Raw genomic sequence first — 24,082 nt, forward strand, 5'->3', positions numbered from 1 at the left:
GGTCACTAAGTAGATAGAAATGGTTATGAATAATAGCAATAAATGAAAAAATTACCACACTGAGAAACTTTAAAAGTAACCTGTACCTTCAATTTTGTTATAGTCTAGAAATGAGTCATTATCCAAATCTCAAGAGTCAGGAATTTACTGAGGGAGTAAAAGTTTTACACCAGAAATGTCATAAATAGCCCATTTTAAAATTATTGTAATTCATATACTAATACCTTAACTTGTCAATTATTAAGAAATCCAAACTATACCCAGAGTGCCGCAACTTGTATTTTTCTCATATAAATTAAAGATTAATCTGTCTTTTTTTTATATGAATCTCAGCTAAACCCTAACTAAGGAGATTCTATGTAGTACATATTAAATACTATGGAGGTGACCTAGCATCTCATACATCAAAAACTTCTTAAATGTCCTCATTTAGAACTGCATGTAAGCATGTGCTTAATTCTAAGCATATACTGAAGCTCTGTTGATCTAAAAGAGCTTTAGTGCTACCCTGAATTCAGTTGCTTTCCTAATCAGCATCAAAGACTAACAGTTTTTGAGTTAATTTGAAGATTTTATTTGTGTGTGGAATTGGAAAATATGCTCAGATAATTCTTTTATAAATATTTTTGTCAGGGCAAGGCCTTTAATTAATAATAGTGATCAATCTAGCTGGTTTTATGTTGGGGCCAATCAACTTCTGATAATCTGAAATGTTTAACATTTATCCATAAAAATGTAGTAATAAATAATTTTATTAATTTTAAGTTATGAATAATAATTTGTTAAAGTAGTGACCACCTCTCATTGCTTTTCAGAATTTGAAAATCCCAGCCTAAATGTTTTTAGAAAGAGTATCTACAGTGTTTGCTTGATTTTTAGTATATTCCATCTATGTGTGAGGAAGCTTGGAATACAATATAGTTTGAAAATGGGTCTGTCTAGCACTCTGTATTATTATTCAATTATATTTATATAACATCTAAACTGTGCTAGATACTTTAGATACAAAAGTTCCAAACTCCAAAGTGTTTATAATTTAGAGTGAGAGAGGATCATATCAGGAATGGTGGCTGGGGGGAGGAAAATAATATAACAAAGTAATTGATTGCTCTTTGGCATGTGTCTTGTAAATTCCACCACTTTTGTAATTTGTATTTAAATCTATATGTTCATTTTCTCCTTCTCTCTGTCTTCGCAGTAGTCAAGCTATCTTAATTCACGTGTTCAACCTTTGCTACCCAATGTAAAAAAAATAAAAAAATCTTTGTTCTCTGACTTCTTTCTGCTCTGCTTTCTACTCAGAATAGACAGGACTTCAGGGAGGAACTTGGGGAGGCAGGCAATGAGAGAACCTTTCTTCCCCCCCAACCCCCCACAGGCTTAAGTATCTGGAGGCAGGTGAAGGATTTTCATTGAAAAATGCAAGGTGTGACTGGGCACCAGGGATGGCCACACTGAGAATGCCACACTCAGGGCAAGAAAAGAAGCAGACAATCCCCAAAGCTTGTGGCATACTCTATAATTAGATTCACCAAACCAGTAACAAAAGAGCTTCTGCAGTACCACCACAAGTCAAACACAGACCCCTTTAGGCATTCCGGCCCTTGGTTCCTATCCAGGCAACCCAATTTAATATAGTGAGAGATTATTGAAAACCCATTTCACCATATGTGAGGTCCTTTCTAATCCCAAAGAATCAGACACATGTCCCCAGATCAATATTAATCTCCGATTTTTACCCCCAAATCATACTGTCAGCCAATCCTTAGTAAACTAACTAAAGATTTAATAATATAAGAAAAGAAGAAAGTTACAAATATTTAATAGATTATATATATACACAAATGATTCCGAAGTCCTTATATCAGGTTTGTATTAGTGTTGGAATAGACTGCTGTCTTGTAAAGTCTCTCTGGTAACTTTCAAAAGATTGGAGTTCCTCAGTCCATAATTCAAGATGCTCCTTTTTGTTGTAAATACACAGTCCAGAGAATTATAGCAGGTATGAGGCAACATGGAGAGGTTTCAGGTGCATGGAAAATTACTTGGAATCCAGGATCACATGATCATATTACATGCCCTTAGATGTTTTGCCAAATCACAGAGGAGGGTGGCCATTGTCTCTTTACTGTCTGAAGTGTCTTCAGGAAGAGCTAGCAGGGTGGGATGAGTTTCTTCAATGACCCATTTTGAGATCTGTGTCCCCTTGATGGTCCATCAATACATAGCTGTCTAGCCCAGATGTAAATTCTATCTACTGAGTGTTACCCAGGAATACAACACATATATAAGATACCTGTACATAGCCAATATTCATAACTTCAGATACAAAAATGATACATTCATATAAACAGAATAATCATATTTATCAAATCATAACTTTTCCACTGACATCTTACATTATATACTTTGCATAAGATTTATGGAACTTGTGTAACAACAGTGATATTAATGATCACCTTTCATATACACAGCATCATACAAAGTTTTTCATTGTGAAATAAAAGTAATATGTATCCTTTGCTTCCTTCTGCTGGCATTAAAAAAGGATGTGAGCGGATTTCCCATGAAGAATTATCCTGTAAGTTCATAGTAGTTTATATATATATATATATATATATATACACACACACACACACATAGAGAGAGAGATTCATTTTGCTTTTAGACGATTTTTGTTTACTCTGTATTAAAGTAAATATTCCCCCCCAAGGATATGTCATATTGTATATTGCTATAAATTCATGCATGTAAGTTTTTTTGTATGAAATTCCATAGGGCATTGGCTAGATTATTTTCAGTCTTTATTTTTGACTTACAGACTTATTATTAAAAATAAATAAATGTTTTTTTGACTGCTGACTTTTTGCTGGTCTTTGTTGGATCATTCTACACCGAGGTAAATATAGTTTTTTACCAGCAAATGGAGGCAGGAAACACAAACACATTTGTTGTTCCTCTATTAGCGCTATTTACCCAAGCAATCCAATTCAAGAGACTGACTATGTAATAAAGACTGCACAAAATAAAGTGATTTAACTAATTAAAAAAAAGGGGGGGGGGAATAAAGGAGGTTGCACATAGACTGACAAGCCAGTGTCCTATTGGCTCATTTTTCTAAAATAGTCATGTACCATTCTGCTATTTTCATTCCAGTGCCATGTCTGTAATGCATGACGGTTCAGAAGTGTACCTACCCAATGCTACCTGAAATGTGGCATTCTCATTTGTTCTATTAATTGTTTAATGCACATGACAGTGTACATGTTGTGTCTAAGGTCTGGTCTACACTTGGGGGCGGGGAATTGATCTAAGTTACACAACTTCAACTCGCGGCGGTGGAGTACAGCAGTCGACGGGAGAGCACTTGGGGATCGATTTATGTAGACTAAATGCGATAAATCAATCCCCGCTCGCTGATCCGGCGGGTAGTGTAGACATACCCTAAGATAATAGACTGATTAAAATCAGGCCAAAGAACTGGGTTCTCTGTTGTGACTCTTGGAAGACAGTCATTTGGTTGCAAAATATAATACTTTATTGCAGTAGAGGAAAGAGATAATTCATGATGAAACAGTGGTAATTGTTTTTACATCTTTTCCTGATCAGGAAAGATGTATGAAGTGCTATTGCATTAATAATAAATCATGATTTTTTCAGAAGAAATAATTGGTTGGTTAGGGCTGAATGTATTCCTTTAGGGTTTCCTTCTACTGGGTAAAATTTTCAAAAGTGCTTAAATGAGTTAGGAGTCTAAGTCAGTTTGGAAGTTAACCTTATTTTCACAAATAAAAGTTTGTGAAAAAAGCAAAACCAATATGTATTTTATTGTTATAGTGATGGAAAAGCTTTTCTACCTTCTGAGGATTTAAAAAAAGAACTGGGAAGTTCTTTCCGGTAGTAAGGAAACTGAATCTGATAAGGCTATCTGATTCTTTTTTACCAAATTTTTGAAGAGAAATGCCCACAATTATTAGTGTGACTTTTTATGCCACTGCCATTAAACGGTGTTTTTTAATTATTTATTATTTCTATTATGGCAGTGCACAGAAGCTCCACCTAGGATTGTGGACCCATTTTGCTAGGTGACATACAAATACACAAATAAAGAGCTTACAATCTAGACAGAAAAAAATGGGGGAGAAGGGAGAATGGAACTCAGAGTCATAGATTTTGAGGCCAGAAGGGAAATCGTATAATCTGACTTCTTGCTTGTATATTACAGGCCATTACATTTCAACCATTTACTCCTGTATTGAGCCCAATAGCTTGTTTTGCTAAAGCAAACCATCTAGAAAGGCATCCAGTCTTGTTTTGAAAGACTACTAGAGATGGAGAATTCATCACTCCTATAGTAGTTTGTTCTTGTGATAGATCATCCTCTTTGCTAAAACTGACACCTTATTTCTAATTTGAATTTGTGTTTCTTCTGTTTCTAGCCACAGGGTCTTGTTTATGCCTTTCTCTACTAGAATAAAGAACCCTTTAATATCTAGTATTTTCTCACCGTGCAAGTGCTTATACCCAGGGAGAAGTTTATTAAGATCACCCCTTGATCTTCTTTTTATAAGCTAAACAGGCTGAGCTCTTTGAGTATATCACTGTAAGGCAGGTTTTTTTTCCCAGCACTTGAATCATTTTTGTGACGCTTTTCTGCACCTTCAGTTTTTCAACATCTCTTAAAAAAAATATAGACAACAGAACTGTATGAAGTATTCTAGTGTCAGACTCACTATGGCCATATACAGAAGTAAAATCACCTCCACTACTTCTACTCTCTAATCACCTGTTTATATTAGGATTGTATTATCCCTTTCCCCCATAGTATTGTTCTGGGAGCTCATCTTCAGTTGTCTGTATGCTATGACCCCTAAATTGTTTTTAAAGTCACTGCTTTTCCCATATACCGGCTCCCCTTCTATAGGTAGGTATGGCTGCATTCTTTGTTCCTCGATGTGACCTTGCATCTGTCTGCATTAAAATACATTGTTTGAATGGGCCCAGCTCACCAAGTGATTCAGATTGCCATGTATTGTTGCCCTATCTTCATTATCATTTATTTTTGTATCTTCTAAAAAATGTATTAACCATTATTTGTACTAATTGATAAAACATTCAGTAGTGTTGTGCTTAGAACCAGTCTCTGTGGAACCTCGTTAAAGACCATCCCCATTTGATGATGAGTCTCCACTGACAACTACTTTTTGAGATGTCATCGTAACTTGCAACTTTGGTGATGAAATAGATAAATGGCAAACATGTTCTACATTTTAATTATTTGTGGTGTTAATTTTATTATCGTGAAAGAGCTGTTTGTGGATCCATGGTTAAGGCTGAGTTGAGTTTCCTCGTTAAAGCAGAGATTCAATTACTTTATTGTATATGAAGAATACAACATATCTCCTTCAAAGTACAGCACATTCTCTTTTTTGTGTATGAAGTAATTTTCTAAGAATTAACAATGAAACTGGTTTATTAATTTGAAATAGAATTAATTAAAATGCGAGTTCTTTAAAAAACTTAGTACTCAGCATCAGACATTTTTTTTGTTTCAAATTATTTTTAATACAATAATACAAATACTTCAAGCGTCCCATATAGTTAAACTCTCAGAAATATTTCAGATGGGATACAGTTGGAAATTCATTTTTGAAGGATTGATGTCAATTTTTAATTCACTTTTAATTGTTAGTCCTGAAAATACATAGTCTGCAAAAGAGGAGTTATCAATGATTCACTTTCAAACTGGGAGGATGATAGTGGGGTCCCACAGAGGTCTTTCCTGGGTCTGATACTATTACATATTTTCAATAATATTTTGAATAATAAGAGTGAAGATTGTGCTTATAAAAAATTGTGGTTGACACCAAGGTAGGTGGGGTTGCAAGGACATTGGAGGATGGAATTAGAATTCTAAAAGGACCTCGATAAATTGGAGAATTGGTTTGAAATCAGCACTATGAAATTCAGTGAAAATATATGTGAAGTATTTTACTCAAGACTCAAAAGTTAAATCTGCAAAAACAAAATGGAGAATAACTGACTAGGCAACAATGCGATTCTGTTTAATAAAAAAAAAAAAAAAAAGCTAATATTTTGGGGTTTATTAGCAGGAGTGTGCTATATGAGGCATTATTGTCCCCCTTTTGCAGCACTGGTGAGGCCTCAGTATCAGCATCATGTTCGGTTTTGGGCACGACACGTTAAGAAGGATGTGAACAAATTGGAGAGAATCTAGAGGAGAGGAACAAAAATAATGATAGCTTTAGAAAACCTATTATGTGAACAAAGATTAAAACACTGGGCATGTTTAGTCTTGAGAAAAGAAGACTAGGTGGAGTGCAATCTAATAAGTCTTTCAATATGTTAAGGGCCATCATAAAGAGGACTATGATCCATAGGTGCCAACACTGGGCTGGAGCACTGTCACAGGGTGGAACTCACCCCTGAGGCGCCTCCTGCTGGTCGTCCAGGGAATTAGTGTTTCCAGCCTCCAGAGTACCCTCTGCAGGCCAGTGTCCCACTTGCCGCTGGGCCTGAGTCCCTCCTGGACCCTGGTGCCCCTTTCAGGCTGGGGTGCTGCCCCCTGGCAGTACCCCCACAGATCTGGGTTTCCCCTCCCCAGGGAACCCCCATCCTCTATCCCCACCTCGCCTCAGACTATGGCTACTGCCAGTCTCGGTCTAGCTCCTGTTCACTGGGGCAGACTGCAATGTAAATGCCACTCATCACCAGCAAGGGGGGTTTGGACCTGCTGTCTCTGCCTACCCTTAGACTGCCCCTCTGCAACCCCAGTACCCTTTCTGGCCTTTAACAAGGCCTGCAGCCTGGGGGGTTTCCAGGCTGGAGCTGCCCCAGCTCCTCTAGCCTTCCCCCAGCTCTGCTCCACTTTAGGTACTCTGTTCAGCTCCCCAGTAGCCAGGCCCTTCTCCCTCAGCAAGCTAGAGAGAGACTCTGTCTTAGCTCTTGGCCCACTGCCCTCTTATAAGGGCTAGCTGTGCCCTGATTGGGGCATGGCTCCAGCTGTCACTATTTCCCCAATCAGCTGAGTCAGGCTGCTTTCCCCAATAGCAGACCTCCCGCAGCTTCAGCCCTCTCCCAGGGCTGATTTCAAGCCCTTCAGGGCAGGAGCGGGTGACCACCTCGCTACAAGCACCCACAGAAAAAAAAATTGTGGGTGCTTAGCATCCACCTCCCTCCCTTCCCCCAATGTTTCCTGTCTGCCATTGTCCCCCCCGCCGATCAACTCTTCCCCCTCCCTCCATAGCACCTTCCGCCTGCCACGAACAGCTGTTTGTGGCATGCAGGAGGTGCTGGAAGGGGTTGGGGAGGAGCGGGGACGGGGTGCTCTTGCAGGAGGGAGTGGAAGGGGTGGGAAGAGGTAGGGCGGGGGAGAAGTGGGGGCAGGAAGAGGGAAGGCGAGGGTTTGAGGGAAGGAGTTAGGCGGGGCCTGGGGCAGAGAGCGGGGTTGATCACCCTGGGGCTCAGAGGAAGCCGGCACCTGTGCTGTGATCAATTGTTCTTCGTGTGCACTCAAGATAGGACAAGAAGTGATTGACTTAATCTGAGATACCTGTTTTTGAAAGAGGAAAGGGAAATAATTAAAACAGATCAACCATATCCCAACCTGATTTTTAAATATTTTTAATTAATCAATTGATACTTTTATTTTGGCCACAGTGAGTCTGATACTAGAATACTCTGTTCACAGTAGCACTCACATTTTGTTCCCCATTGATGTATTTGTATAATGTTGTAAAATGTCTTATGTCCTTAATGTTGAATTGCAGTTTTTGACATTTTATATGTTCAGTATGTTTAGACTTGTTAAAACTCATGTTTGAAAATTGACTTTCAAGTTCATTCTTTTCCAGTGCACCATATGACCAAGCTGATCACAATCATATTCATGTTGCATGATCTGAAATCCTGGGGTCAACTAACGCTTGACATTGTTTTATAAAATTCTAGGTTCTGTATTTTTGAGAAAAATACCTTTTTGTGTTTTAAAAAAAAAAAAAAGCTAATATGTTGAAAAGGCTGCGGTCTTCCTTGGTACCACTGAAGAAAACACAAGAGTAATAATTACAAAACAAAATATAACTGGTAGTTCATTCCCCCGTTGCACCTTCTTTCTCATAGTGATTTGTCTACAGTCTGACTTGGAGAGCTTTTTCCACTAAGGAATTTTGCTCCCTACATTTGATATTGTGAATAAATGTTTGTTTTCTTTACTTTGACAGTAAGAAAGGAGGAAGAAGATTTTGAAGAGAAGAAATCTATTAAGAAACGAATCAAAGAACTAAAAGTCTTAGACCCGAAGATTGCACAGAACCTCTGTAAGCAGAAGCTATTTTGTTGACAACCAAAGCAATTGCCATAGTTGATTTTTGTGAAACCGTCTTTTGCTTTTAAAATTATTTGTGTAGAACTTGTCTGGATGTCTTGTTTTGATGTTTTATTCAAGTGATGATTTTTTTAATAATTAGTCTAAAATTCAAGCTAATTTCAATTAATACATTTTAAATGTGTGTTTATTTAGAATAATAAAAATCATCCATACTCAAGCTTTGGGCACCATCAGTTATTTAAAATTATAAAACCAAAAATGTCTTTCGGTTAGCTCTCCCTGCAGTCTGTCTCAATATTCAACAAATTCAGACTATTCCAGGTAAGGGGATGAGAGAGTAATGCAAAGTCCAGGCCCCCTGATGAAGTATGTCCTGCCAGTTTCCTTCTTTTGGTTATATCAAGGGAGGGGGATCTAGCATTAATACAGTTAATTGCAGGTGTCACAACGTAGGGGAAGAGTGTGTGTGGTACTTCTGTATCCCCATGTTATATTTGTGTAAAGCTTATAATTAGGACTAATGGGACTACATTTTTAGAAAGGAAGCTTCGGCTGAATACCAAGGAAATAGTCTCAGGAGATTACTCAGGAATAGCTTTGTAAAGTGGAAGACATGTCACTTAAAATATCTAAGCTGCACTAGATAAAATATTAGAAAATAAATGGTAAAGAACAAATTGTCAGTGGCAAGAAGCCAAGTTTGATTTTCTAATTTATTTGATTCTGTGGTGCAAATAAATGATATAGGGCCCATCTTTTTGCTCAGACATTCCCTTAACAAAGAAAGCCTTTAAATGGCTGGTAATATTTTTTTCATAATCCTTATCCAGCAATGTTTGGCAGAATGTTGTCCTAATATGAACTCGATAAAATTAATTATAGTCAGTGTTACCAGGCTGACCTGGTATAAGAACCTGTTTTTAATTGTGTTTACCTTTTCAAAACTTGAGTTGTTGGAATGAATTTTCCATGCTGGGTGTCTGCCTCAGGCAAAATTTTGGAAAGCTTCAGCCCAAAGTTTCTGTGGTCTACCAGAGCTTTGAATCATAGGTATGTATAATACGGATGTCAAACAAATAAAAAAAAAAAAAAAAGAAAGTTGTGATTAATCACAGTTTTAATTGCACTGTTAAACAATAATAGAATACCAATTCAAATTTATTATAAATATTTTTGGATGTTATTCTACATTTTGAAATATATTGATTTCAGTTATAACACAGAATACAAAGTGTGCAGTGCTCACTTTATATTTTTATTACAAATATTTGCATTGTAAAAGAGCGTATTTTTCAATTTACCTCATAGAAAGTACTGTATTGCAATCTCTTTATAGTGAAAGTGCCACTTACAAATTTAGAATTATTATTTTTATACAACTGCACTCAAAAACTAAACAATGTAAAGTTTAGAGTCTAAAAGTTGAAGCATGAAGGGGCATATGACTATTTAGCATATCTGGCACATAAATACCTTGCAACGCTGGCTACAACAGTGCCATGTGAATGTCTGTTTTCACTTTCAAATGACGTAAATAAAAAGCGGTCAACATTCTCCTGTAAATTCAACAAACTTGTTTTTGTCAGCGATTGGCTGAACAAGAAGTAAGATTGAGTGGACTTGTATGAAGTGAATTGAAAAATATATATTTTTTGTTTATCTTTTTTTACAGTGCAAATATTTTTAATAAAAAATAATATAGCGAGTACTGCGCACTTCGTATTCTGTGTTGTAATCAAAATCAATATATTTGAAAATATAGAAAAACATTCAAAAATATTTATAATACATTTAAATTGGTATTCTATTGTTGTTTAACAGTGCTATTAAAACTGCCATTAATCATGACTATTTTTTAACCTAGTTAATTTGTTGTGTTAATCACGTTCATTAACTGTGATTAATTGACAGCTCTAATTTATAGCAGTGAAAGTATTATGCCCCAAATTACTTTGTTTAATAACAAATTGGAGCTAGAATTTCTGATGGCTGTGATGTGCAAGAGAGAGACATGGGCACGGAATCATAGAAATATAGGGCTGTAAGGGGTCACTAGAGGTCATCTAGTCTACCTCTCTGTGCTGAGGCAGTACCAAATATATCTAAACCATCCCTGAGAGAGGATTCCACTACTTTCCTTGGAAAGTTAGCCCAGTAGTTACATGTCCTTATAGCTAGATTTTTTTTTTTAAATATTTAACCCTTACTACATATTAAACCACTTACTACTCGTCCTACCTCTAGTGGACATAAACAATTGATCACGGTCCTCTTTTTAAAACATAAGACTATTATCAGGTCCCCTACAGTCATCTTTTCTCAAGATTAATCATGCTCTGTTTTTTTAACCTTTCCTCACAGGTCAGGTTTCCTAAATCTTTTACCGTTTTTGTTGCTGTCCTGTCAACACTCTCGAGTTCAAATCTTTCCTAAAGTGTGGCATGCAAAATTGGACACAGAAGTCTATCTGAGACCTCACTAGTGCCAAGAAGAGTGCAGCAGTTATCTCCTATGTCTTGCGTACAACACTCCTGTTAATGCATCCCAGAATATTAGCCTTTTCCACAACTGTGTCACATAGTTGACTTATATTCAATTTGTGATTCACTGTAACTCCCAGATCCTTTTCAGTCGTACTATCTCCTAGCAAGTTATACCTACTCTACATTTGTCCATTTGATTTTTTCTTTCCAAAGTGTAGTGCTTGCACTTGTCTTTACTGAATTTTGCCCCATTGATTTCAGAGCAGTTCTCTAATTTGTCACGGTTGCTTTAAATTCTAATCCTGTCCTCCAAAGTGCTTGCAACCTCTTTCACCTTTGTGTCATCTGCCAGTTTGATAAGTATACTCTTCATCATCCAAAACATTAATGAAAATACTGAAGAGTACAGAAACAGAATAGAAACAGAAAACCACTGATAGCTACTCTTTGAGTATGTTTTTTCAACCAATTGTGCACCCACCTTATAGTAATTTCATTTAGACAACATTTCTTTTGTTTGCTTATGGGAATGATTTTTGTAGGATTGTGTCAAAAGCCTTACTAAAATGAAGATGTATCATGCCAACTAATTCCCCCCCCCCCATCCACTGGGTGAGTTACCCTGTCAAATAAGGAAATTAGACTGGTTTGGGATTATTTGTTCTTGACAAATCCATGTTGGCTGCTATTTATCACCCTATTTATTTTCTTCTAGGTGCTTACAAATTGATTTTTTAAATCATTTGTACTAGTGTTTTTCCTGGTATCAAAGTGAGGTAGAGTGGTTTATAATTCTCCAAATTCTTTGTTTCCTTTTTTAAAGATAGGTACCATATTTACTCTTCTCTAGTCCTCTGGGACCTGATCTATCCTCCATGATCTTTCATAGATAGTTGCTAACGCTTCCAAGACTAGTTCAGCTAGTTCATTAAGTATGCTCAGGTGAATTTCATCAGGCCTGCCTACTTGAATACATCTAATTTATCTAAATATTCTTTGTTGTTCTTCCCTATTCTGACTTGTGTTCCTTCCTCCACATTTAATATTAGTTGCATTAAGCATTTCCAGGAAGAAGATGTTGGCAATTGTGTACTCTGTAGATTGTATGGGGAAAGTGGACTTGGATCAGGCTGGAAAAAGACTAATTTTCTCGTACCCTTGTACCTTCTCACTGGGTGCTGTCTTCCATTTACATGATTTCAACTACTATCTCTATGCTGACAACTCCCAAATCTTCTCCACTAGGTGTCTTCCTTCATCCAAACCTGCATTTCAGTCTGCCTTTTTTATATCTCCTGTATGCTCAATCAAGAGTTTAAACTTAATATGGCCAAAACATGAGCACCTATTTTTTTTTCCTCTGGAGCCTTTTATATGTCCCCGTTTTCTGTTAATTTTCTCAATGCCACCATCCTTCCCATTACTCAGCCCCATAACTTGAGGGCCAACCTTTATTCCTCCTCCTCCTCATTGCATCCATTTTGTATCCAAATATTACCTCTTCCTTCTGCACGATATTTTTAAAATGCAACCTTTTCTCTCTGACCAGATAGCAAAACTCTCATCTGAGCTGTCAGTTTCCTGTCTTGAGTACTACAGATTTCCCCTTTCCAAGATTTCCAACACTCATATTTCCCCATCCAGCCCACACAAAACAGTTGCAAAGGTGTAATTTCTGGCCACATCAACTACCTCTTTGAGTAACGCCACTGTCTCCCAACAACAAGCTTAAACTGTGTCCTTGCCTTTAAGATGTACCCTCCTCTCTACTTATCTGAGTAATGGCATAATCTTACCATTCGTTGTCTATTATCTCTTACCCTCTCTCCTGTTTTGATAGCCTTTTCTTGCATAATATCTGTGACTAGATTGTAAGATATTCAGGGCACAGATCTATTGTCTTATTTTTATGGTAAGGTGCCTAGTACTCCATCTGGTTCTGTAAAATAATGATAATCACTAGAACAGATGAGGAAGGTTGAAGAGAAGATGTGGAATTAGGAGGGGAGTTGGTCCATGAGAAATTGCTTATTAAATACTGTGTATAAAGAAAATGTTGGCCAGTTGTTATACTATAGCAAACAAAAGCATTATTAAAGGATTGTGATTGTTTTGCTATTTGCAGTGGTCTTGCTAAAGATGGTGCGCTCTCACTCGTACACTCAAAAAAAAAAAAAAAAAAAAAAAAAAAAAAGGTGTGTGTGGGAGAGCTGAGATTCCCATGCAGTAAAGGGGAAACATGTAAAAATGGTTACCCAAGTACAAATAATATAGTAAATGATGAGTGGCTCTCCTAGAGCAAGGACACTCTTTTTGTCTCACTTGCTATGGTTACTGCAGCATCTGTTGATATAGTAATTCATCTGCCAGAGGACTGGAAGAGCCAGATTAAAAATTATGAAAGCTGCCAAATTTGCATAAAAAAGTTTTATCTCTTATCCATATTATCATATACTATGTTTGGGTGGCCTTTAGAATTCTACAATCCATTTAGTGTTTGTTTTGTAAGTAGAGTGAAAGATCAGATTCTTACTACATCTCCATTCATCATGTATTATGTTTTTGTTCTAGCAATTTTCCTTGGTTCTTTCCGAGTGCCTTATGAGGAAATCAAAATGATGATATTGGAAGTAGATGAAACACAGCTGGCAGAGACCATGATTCAGGTATGTAAATTGACAGGCGGTTTAAATACCAATATTTCAGTGTAAGTGTCTCATTAAACAGAAACCTGTTACTGACAAAAACTCTTAACACAAATTATTCAGCTGGAAAATCATTGCTGCATAATTAGTCTCTTAGCATTTCTAGTAAGCAAACAAAACTCAATCTTTTTTTACATTTGCAGAGTAGATAAATCTTATCTAAACACTTGCATTTATATTCTGCTTTAGTATTTGTTTCCTTATTACCAGCATCCAGACTGCAACTCCACTTTATGTATGTATTCAGACAGATAAACCAGTATTTAATAACTTTTTGTTTCTACCATTCACAAAAAATCATTTTGCAGGTAACACTCTGTATTACCTTCACCTGTATTGCACAAAGCTGTCACATTGTTCCTTGTCATGAACTAGGCAGAAAAAGATTTTTCTTTTCAATTAGAGATGACTTGATCTGGGATCCTACCTTCAGAAATTCCATCAGCCGCTTATCTGTGAATGCTTCCATGGAGTGTAATTGTACAGCATTTCACATTCCACAGCATTTTATTCAAAGCAGAAAATCAATACAGTTCTATTTGGGTACAAAAGAATCTGATTCTTAATATTACTTCTATTCTAAGTATTATTTAAAGAGTGATAAGTTAAAGAATCTGACTACACTCAGTGGAACATAATCAACTGATTATGCTACAAATACTCGATAGTTCTGCATGACCTAGGTTGAAAAAATATCATAATTGCATGTTAGACAGTGTTTTGGGGTGTACTGTATAATAATAAATAAGTGTACAACACTGAATGTTGTAATTTTGCATATCATGTATTGTTCCTTGAATTATTGTATCAAAACACTTATTCAAGGAATAGTATTCAGTTGAACTGCAGAAGAGTTCAATGTTCATTCATATTGTAAAGTTTCAAAAAATGTTCAAGAACAATGTGGTTCAAGAAAAATGTTTGGAGTTTTCTTGAACCACATGGATACAAAACAATTAAAATAGTTGCATGCGTTTCCTTGGCCACTTGTTTTATTGCTAGTTATTGATATGTGTTTGGTAATGTGACTTGGTTCCTTTGTTTATTTTTTTTTTTTTATTTTATTTTTTTATTTTTTAAGGTTTGCTATCTGGTAAATCAGAATATCTCAGGATCTAAAAGTTTTTATAGTAAGCTGTCAAACTTCTAAAATATTAACATAGTATTTAAAATGTGTTAGAATTTATTTGAAAATTTAAAATATTGATAGACTCACGAATGTGATCTTCTAGTCTGACCCCCTGCGTAACATCGGCCATAGGACTTCCCTGTATTAATTCCTGCTTCAAGTCCAATAGTTGTGCTTGAAGTAGAGTACATCTTTTTGGGGGGGAAAATGCCATCTTGATTTAAAGATTTACTATGATGGAGGATCCAGCACAACCCTTTATAAGTCGTTGAAGTGATTAATTGTCCTTATTGTTAAAAATGTGTGCCTTATTTAGAGTCTGAATTTATCTAGCTTCAACTTCCACCCTTTGGTTCTTGTCATACCTTTGTTTGCTATTGTGAAGAGCCCTCTATTATCAAATTTCTGTTCACCATGTAGGTCCTTACTACTTACCATGTAGGTACAATCCTACTTACCATGTAGGTACCCACTGCCTCCTCCATGCTAGAGTCCCTCACTGTGAAGAGGAAAGTCTCCAGCAGCAGGGAGGCATCAGGCAGTGGGACACTACATTGTTAAAGAGCAGTGTAGGTGGAGAGGCATTCCATGGTGAGTAGATACATACCTGGGTATATGCTCACAAGATTCAGGAATGTCTTTATTCACCTAAAGTGCTTCACCATCTACACTATTTATACCTGTGCTAGAGGAGGGAGGGGCTAACCATTTATGTACTCTACCCTGAAAGGACTGCACAGTGTAGATATACTGATATATTGTGAATGAAAAGTATTTCATCATCATATAATAGGACTACATCAGCTGGTTTTTCTTCCAAACACAGAACATTTATTTATTTAAATATTTATTTGAACACTTCTGACTTTTCTGTGTCATGATTAACAATTCTAATACTGAAAAATCTCTCCTTATTGTCCTTAACATTCCTGGCCAGAGATTTCGTCTTAGGTCCTTTTGCTTCCCTTATCAATTTTGTACACTTAACTTCTGATTTATATTGATTGCTATCAACTTAAACTTTTTTCCATTTGGTGTGTGATTGTGCATGTGTGTGTGGAGATGTATATATTTATATTTTTAAATATAACAAATATACCAAAATACTTGATTAATCATAATACACAAAGTAATTACAGGATTAGAATAAAGGGAGGGGAAGTGACATACTTATCTTCAGGATTTGCATTTATCATAGACCTTTCAAAAGTCAGCCCAAATTGCTTTGATTTTTTTCAGGCATTACACTTCTGCAGAATGCTAGTTATTTGTTAGCTGTGAGGTCAGCTATATCACTTAGCTAGGAATCAATGTTTGGTGGGGATCAACTTTTTTCCATTTTTGCACTATTACATTTTTTGCAAGGAAAGTTACATATTTAAACCACACCACCTACCATCTAACCTCCAGGTATCAGGAGTATATCCAAGAATGAAACTTAAGGAGGAGGGCTCCAACATACCATCAAATATCAAATTGGTCTTTTGACTCACTTCATACCAGAAATTCTTGATTCAGGGCACTCTCCAAACTAATGTAGCACCAACTTACATTTCCAACAGCAGTCAGCATTTATGAAGCCCATTACCATTAGTTTATGTAGTGACCAGTATGTTCGGGGGAAAAAAAGGTCTTTTGTTGAATCAAGTCAGTCTCAGATCTATAGATGCTTTTTTTTTAAAACAATGATTGTTTTTATAGCTGCTTTTACATCCACTGTAAATGAGGCTGTTTATAAAATCAGTATAGCCTTCTTTCTCGGCTATGTAATTTTGGCTTTTTGGGGAATCTAGTATAATGTTCTTAAACAGTTCCCAATTATCCTTCTCATTATTCTGTTTAAATTCTTTCTCCTGGCTGATTTGGCTCAACTGTTTTCAGCTTTATCTTTCAGTAAAAATGTAGTATCTAAAATGTATATATACCAGCATTCATTGTAACTACTATAGTTGGGGGTCTGCCATTTCTCTTGAAGATGGGAGCGAGTCTGATAACTAAGTGAGGATTGAGAGACCTATCTTAAAGTTATTCTCTTCAGAAGTGGTGTTCTTTTTTTTTAAAGGATGTGTCATTTACGTGTCATTATGTGTTCCTTCTCCTGTCCTAAGACACTGAATTAACAGACAATACTATGATACCTCATACTAGCAGCAAGAGAGCAGAGTTGTAAACATAAATCTCACCTTCACAGGATGGTGAATCTGGCGCTGGCAGTCTTTCCTCTTGGCCTCTCTTCACTGGAGGAAATCTTATTATTCCTGTGTTAATTCGGACCTCTAAAGTTGTGGTCTTCTCCTTCCACCCCTTTTTTCCTGCCTCTTCCTCAGCTCTGTGTGGTTACCAATATGAGTCTCCTGGGTTTGAGCTGTGCATCCAGGTAATTTGTCAACCCAGGTCTTGACCCATTGAAGAATGAAAGGGGAATGTCAGGCTCCTTGAGCTATGGAGCTCCCATCTTACTCTTCTAATTTGGGAGCCCCAGGTCCTGAACATCCTTCTCTTTGTCTGTAGTGACAATCAAACAGTGGTGGCTTCTGACATCTGTTAAGGAGGTACTGGCACTGCTCCCCTCCTTTCAGAGGTAATGCTTTTATGTGTTTGGCTAGAACTTGCCTTCTAGCAATAGTGCTGGAGTGCTGTGAAAACATGCTTGTAGACTGGCTCAGTCAGAAACTGTTAAGGGAGAATACAGCCCCAGTTCTTTCATTTTTGAGGCCATTGCCAGAGTGTAAGGCACTTTGTTATTTTCTTAATGGTATCCATCAAGTGTCCTAATTTTATTTTCAGACCCCCTACCCCCTCCAAGCCCTCACACTCCTTTACAGTGCTTTTTATGGAGTTGAAATGGGAAAGTGAGATGTTGCTTCCGCTGCTACCAACAGTGGTGAAAAAGGTCAGACAGGATAAAACTGTTTTTCCTAGCTCCATAGTAACTTCACTGCTGCTGGTTTTGAGATCTCACAGGCCTAGAAGTGAACTCTCTTGCGAACACTTTCTAAGATGCCAGACCTGCTCTTTGAAAGCCAGGTGCTTTGCCATCACCTTCATCTCAGGGTAGCTGCATGATCTTCGAAGGAAATTTCTTAAAGGGAGGTTTCTTGGCTGAGGTGACAGACTGTCAGAAGAGCAACAGAAAACTTGTTGTTGCCTCTCTGATTTATTCTGATCTGGAAGATCTCTATGGCCTGATGTGACGACATACTATTATTGCCTTCCTGTTTACTTCTGGGTGTTTTAGATTGTCTCTCATTAGTATTCAAAAAGGGACCCAGACTAGTGATTCATCAAGAGATTCCTCAGTGGGACTTGATCTACATCCTGCAGGTTCTAATGCAACCCCCAGTTGAGCCCCTTGTGCAGATTTCTTTCCTTTAGGACAGCCATTAGTGTTGCAGGAATTTCAGACAGAAGAGTAAGTTGAACTTCTTTACATAGTCTCTCTGACAATTTGCCAATTTTTTCCAGAAAAAGTGGGGCGTTTTCAGCCTTCTTTGGAATTTGTTCCCAAGAAGAGTACCTAGTTCCACCTGAACAAACCCATATCTCTTCCTTTCTTAGTCCTGGCATCTCTCTCCCTACCGTCCTGAGGTTCAGAGATTGCATTTATTGAATGTTGTGTGTTCTCCGCTACTTTTTTTCTTTTTCCTTCTTGACTTTAGAAAGTCAAAGCAACTGTTTGTCTATTTTGAGGGTTGCAACAGGGGCAAGCCTGCAGATAAAATCACTATAGTAGAACCTCAAAGGTATGAAAACCAGAGTTACGGACTGACCAGTCAGTTGGACACCACGTGGAACTGGAAATAAGCAATCGGGCAGTAGTGGAGGTTAAAAAAAAAAAAAAAGCAAATATGGTACTGTGCTTGTATTGCATCTTAATGTAGCCACATCTGGGCTGCCAGTCCCTACCTCCACCCGTGAGGCAGCTACTTACTGGTAGGAGGTGAAGACACTGTTCAGAGTTAAGAACAATCTCCATTCCCGAGGTTCTGTAACACTGAGGTTCTCCTATATTGGTAGGTGCTGGCGTTAGGTTGTGCTCTCACAATGTGTAAATGAGACTATGGTCTGGTTCCCAATTTGCAAGATGCCATGTAATGAAAGAGTTTTCTGCTTCATGGGCAGTGAATGCTGAGCATTCATTTCCAAGGTGTGTAAGGTGGCAACGTGGTTGTCTCCTCACTATTTGTATATCTTTATCTCTGCTTCCCAGGATGCCTTCTTTGGCTGCGGGGTTCTGCTATTGATACAGTAAGGTAGCTCTGCTTCCTAGGTTTACTGCTTGATACATGCACTCTGTCTCTCTTAATACCCTGTCAGAGGATAGGAGAAGATAGACATACAAAAAGGGAAAATTACTTAGTTGTTTGTCATAGTCTCCTCTTTTTCTTATCCTACCTTCCACCCTCCTTCCCAATGGGTGATATGCTCTGCCTGTTTATTATTACCATTGTGTTTCTTGTTTTTCTCTGCTGTCTGCCATTTATCCATTGTCACAGGAGGGGAGAAGAGGAGGCAATGAGAAACAGAGCTACAGTAAATAATTTTCTGTTTGAAAATCTGTCTCAAAAACCACTAATGTGCTCCTACTCAAATAACCCAGTCTTGCACATAACGGACTCCTGCCAATAAATAACAGAAACAAATCTGGTCTTCCCTCCTCCTTCCCTCCACCATAATGACATGTAAACTCTGAAAGCATATTTTGAACTATTTAAATATTAACATTGTTTTTCCTCTGTCCCCCCCCTCCCTCCAAAAAGGGGAGGGGGAATAAAGAGAAGAAAATATAAATTAACCGTAAGGGCAAAAATGTAACTAAGTCATCCCTCAAGTGTTAAGGTTCTTAGACTTGTGTTGACTTGCAAAGTTGGTTACATATAACCGCTGAACCAGTAAATGAAAATACTTTCCATGGACAATATGGGCAAATTAAAGATCCTTAGCATTTGCACTTGTCTTTCCTGTTGTGACAGGATGTCCAGGTCTAGGATCTCAGAGAGATATAGAGCGTCTTTTTTGTTTTGTTTTGTTAAACTTATCTGGCAACTAGGCCAGGTGAGTCTCATTGGTGAAAGCTTCAAAGGATAAAAGATGGTGTCTAAGGTAAGGTAGGTGGCATAGGATTAGACATGGGAGAGTTTTATTATTTTGTTTTATTTGTAGGTTCTTCTATAGTGATGATCATAGTAATTTTTGAGAACCTCACAACCATCTGTTGGGGAAAATCTCCAGAAACAGCTGGCTCAGGAGGAAGTTGAGGCTAAGATTTATGTTTATTTTTTTCTTAAGAATAAAGTAGTACCACCCATGTAAGGTGTGAGTTTTGGGTGCTAAACTTGTCTGTCTGTATTAGACTGTATTGAGAGATGATGGGGACTCGCTTCATTCACATCTGATACTAATAGTGGAATTTCTGGTCATACTGCAAAAAGGAGACAAATAGAGGATGTTCTGAAATGGTTGGCTGTTCAGCAGTAGCAGCTAAACCAGGATGCACCACAACAGGAAGAAACTCAACAAGCATAGATTGAATTTTTGAAGATGAACCAGACTGTCATCCTGTCCAAAAGAGGCAAGAGCTTCAGTAGGAGCTGATTCGGGGGTCACTAGCCCAAGTTGTGCTGCCCAGCTGCCAGTAAGCCCAACCCCTTTATTGCCCAGCCTGAGATTAGAAGATGCCCAAAAGTGTTTATACAGTCACTTTCAAGCAGATAGGCACATTATCTCAGTGTAGGATGAATCCAGTGCCATATATTTGATACTTTTTCTGATGGGAGAGGTACAGACTTTGTACTGGATATATAGTCTGGTGCAGAGTGCTATGCTGTGAAGGCTAATTTATTGAATTGATTGGGTGTTTCAAGGGAGAAGTGTTTGCATGGGTTTCCAAATGGGCTGTATTCCATGGAAATGTGACCAAGTGCCTTCCCTGGTGTGTAAGAGGCCAGTGATTAATTTTTTCAAGCCCAAAACTGTATGTTAAGGAAAATAACAGTTGTATTTATATCGGAGCAGTACTTGGTTAGTTTGCAAACTTGGATGTGCCTACAATAGCTGTCAGAGCCTGTGAAACCATGTATTCTTGATCGAGTAGTGTCCCTACGGGTGCACCACTGTTGGTGCGTTTGCGTCCCTTCGATACTGATGGGAGAACTTTGGTAGCCATGTTTGTTCAGCCCGCACATGTGGTGTCCTCTCCTCGTGCTCTATGAAGCTAACCAGTGCTGTGCAGGTGAACCCCACTCAGTTCCTTCTCAACTGCCCCAGCTAGAAACAGAGCTAATAGCAGTTCGTTCATGAGATTATTTCTCTCTGAGAACTTCAATTGTTAGTTAATCCCTTTCTTATTTATAGAAGTTTCTTTATTTTCTCTCTCAAAAACAAACAAACAAAAAAAAAAACACACAACCCAAAACCACTTTTTCTCCCTCTTTCCCCACCACAGTCTGTCTGCCACAGCACAGGGTCTTCCTGGTTCACTAGGCTTTAAGAGGTGCCTCTCGTTTAAGGAGGCCATCCCTGTAGCGGATAAATATTACCACTGCATCTTTTCCTCAGGGAAAGCCACATTTCCTAAAAGTGTGGTCTCTGCCAACAACTCAAGTCCAGATGTCGGAAGGATTGAGAACTGGGAATAAAACTCCTCCTTATGGAGGTAGCTCTTCAGCTGTCCCTGCCTTGAGCCAGGAGTCATCCAAATGGCACGAATCTTCCCCACAGCCCTTGACATTTAAAGACTATGGGTCAAAGAAAACAGCCAAGGAACCCTCATGTGAGGCTTCAAAACAGAGAGCCGTGAGTCCCCGGAGTGAGCCTTGAACTAGCTGAAAAAGATCACCAGTACATTTTGTATCGTCAGTACCAAAACAGTCTAAACATATCTATAGCTCACGAGGGTCTGAAGTGGCAGGTAGATATAGGTACCATTGATGCACCCAAGGATCTGATGGGCATAGGCACTGAAGCAATGGTACCGACAGATAAAGGCAAGGACAGAGACCGCACCACCCCCAAGAAGACGCTGCCATACCAGCACTACCATTGGCACCATCAACAGTGAGCCATCCCTGCTATAGTCTTAGCCTTAACAACCTCCTCAGGTAAGGAGTTCCGCAAGTTGACTGTGCGCTGTGTGAAGAAGAACTTCCTTTTATTTGTTTTAAACCTGTTGCCTATTAATTTCATTTGCTGATCCCTAGTTCTTATATTATGGGAATAAGTAAATAACTTTTCCTTATCTACTTTCTCCACATCACTCATGATTTTATATACCTCTATCATATCCCCCCTTAGTCTCCTCTTTTCCAAGCTGAAAAGTCCTAGCCTCTTTAATCTCTCCTCATATGGGACCCGTTCCAAACCCCTAATCATTTTAGTTGCCCTTCTCCAAACCTTTTCTAGTGCCAGTATATCTTTTTTGAGATGAGGAGACCACATCTGTACGCAGTATTCAAGATGTGGGCATACCATCGATTTATATAAGGGCAATAATATATTCTCTGTCTTATTCTCTATCCCCTTTTTAATGATTTCTACCATCCTGTTTGCTTTTTGACCGCCTCTGCACACTGCATGGACATCTTCAGAGAACTATCCACGATAACTCCAAGATCTTTTTCCTGATTTGTTGTAGCTAAATTAGCCTCCATCACATTGTATGTATAGTTGGGGTTATTTTTTCCAATGTGCATTACATTACATTTATCCCCATTAAATTTCATTTGCCATTTTGTTGCCCAATCACTTAGTTTTGTGAGATCTTTTTGAAGTTCTTCACAGTCTGCTTTGGTCTTAACTATCTTGAGCAGTTTAGTATCATCTGCAAACTTTGCCACCTCACTGTTTACTCCTTTCTCCAGATCATTTATGAATAATTTGAATAGGATTGGTCCTAGGGCTGACCCTTGGGGAACACCCCTAGTTACCCCTCTCCAGTCTGAGAATTTACCATTAATTCCTACCCTTTGTTCCCTGTCTTTTAATCAGTTCTCAATCCATGATAGGACCTTCCCTTTTATCCCATGACAACTTAATTTACGTAAGAGCCTTTGGTGAGGGACCTTGTCAAAGGCTTTCTGGAAATTTAAGTACACTATGTCCACTGGATCCCCCGTGTCCACATATATGTTGACCCCTTCAAAGAACTCTAATAGATTAGTAAGACATGATTTCCCTTTATAGAAACCATGTTGACTTTTGCCCAACAATTTATGTTCTTCTATGTGTCTGACAATTTTATTCTTTACTATTGTTTCGACTAATTTGCCCGGTACCGACGTTAGACTTACCGGTCCGTAATTGCCGGGATCACTTCTAGAGCCCTTTTTAAATATTGCCGTTACATTAGCTATCTTCCAGTCATTAGGTACAGAAGCTGATTTAAAGGACAGGTTACAAACCCTAGTTAATAGTTCCACGATTTCACATTTGAGTTCTTTCAGAACTCTAGGGTGAATGCCATCTGGTCCTGGTGACTTGTTAATGTTAAGTTTATAAATTAATTCCAAAACCTCGTTTAGTGGCACTTCAATTTTGACAGTTTCTCAGGTCTGTCACCTACAAAAACCGGCTCAGGTTTGAGAATCTCCCTAACATCCTCAGCTGTGAAGACTGAAGCAAAGAATTTTAGTTTCTCCACAATGACTTTATCGTCTTTAAGGGCTCCTTTTGTATCTCGATCATCGAGTGGCCCCACTGGTTGTTTAGCAGGCTTCCTGCTTCTGATATACTTAAAAAACATTTTATTACCTTTTGAGTTTTTGGCTAGCCGTTCTTCAAACTCCTCTTTGGCTTTTCTTACATTTTTACACTTAATTTGGCAGTGTTTATGCTCCTTTCTATTTACCTCGCTAGGATTTGACTTCCACTTTTTAAAGGAAGTCTTTTTATCTCTCACTGCTTCTTTTACATGGTTGTTAAGCCATGGTGGCTCTTTTTTAGTTCTTTTACTGTGTTTCTTAATTTGGAGTATACATTTAAATTGGGCCTCTATTATGGTGCCTTTAAAAAGCGCCCATGCAGCTTGCAGGGATTTCACTTTAGTCACAGTACCTTTTAATTTCTGTTTAACTAACCCCTTCATTTTTGCATAGTTCCCCTTTTTGAAATGAAATGCCACAGTGCTGGATTGTTGAGATGTTCTTCCCACCACAGGGATGTTAAATGTTGTTATATTATGGTCACTATTTCCAAGCGGTTCTGTTATAGTTACCTCTTGGACCATTCAGGACTAAATCTAGAATTGCCTCTCCCCTTTTGGGTTCCCGTACCAGCTGCTCCAAGAAGCAGTCATGTAAAGTATCAAGAAATTTTGTCTCTGCATTTTGTCCTCAGGTGACATGTTCCCAGTCAATATGGGGATAATTGAAATCGAGTTCTTAATTTTGATAGCCTCTCTAATTTCCCTTAGCATTTC

At 38.0% G+C, this 24,082-nt stretch overlaps 1 protein-coding gene across 1 annotated transcript in view; it reads left to right on the forward strand.

Moving 5' to 3' along the window:
• Nucleotides 1-24,082, forward strand: part of DIAPH3 (diaphanous related formin 3) — a gene marked incomplete in the record, with an annotated part of 517,573 nt that overhangs the window by 232,538 nt on the left and 260,953 nt on the right. Inside the window, 2 exon segments of the mRNA XM_034758385.1 lie at nucleotides 8,248-8,339; nucleotides 13,405-13,499. Of these exon segments, the coding sequence (XP_034614276.1) occupies nucleotides 8,248-8,339; nucleotides 13,405-13,499 (187 nt within the window).

This window comes from Trachemys scripta, chromosome 1, assembly GCF_013100865.1.
Source record: "Trachemys scripta elegans isolate TJP31775 chromosome 1, CAS_Tse_1.0, whole genome shotgun sequence".
NCBI lineage: Eukaryota > Metazoa > Chordata > Testudines > Emydidae > Trachemys > Trachemys scripta.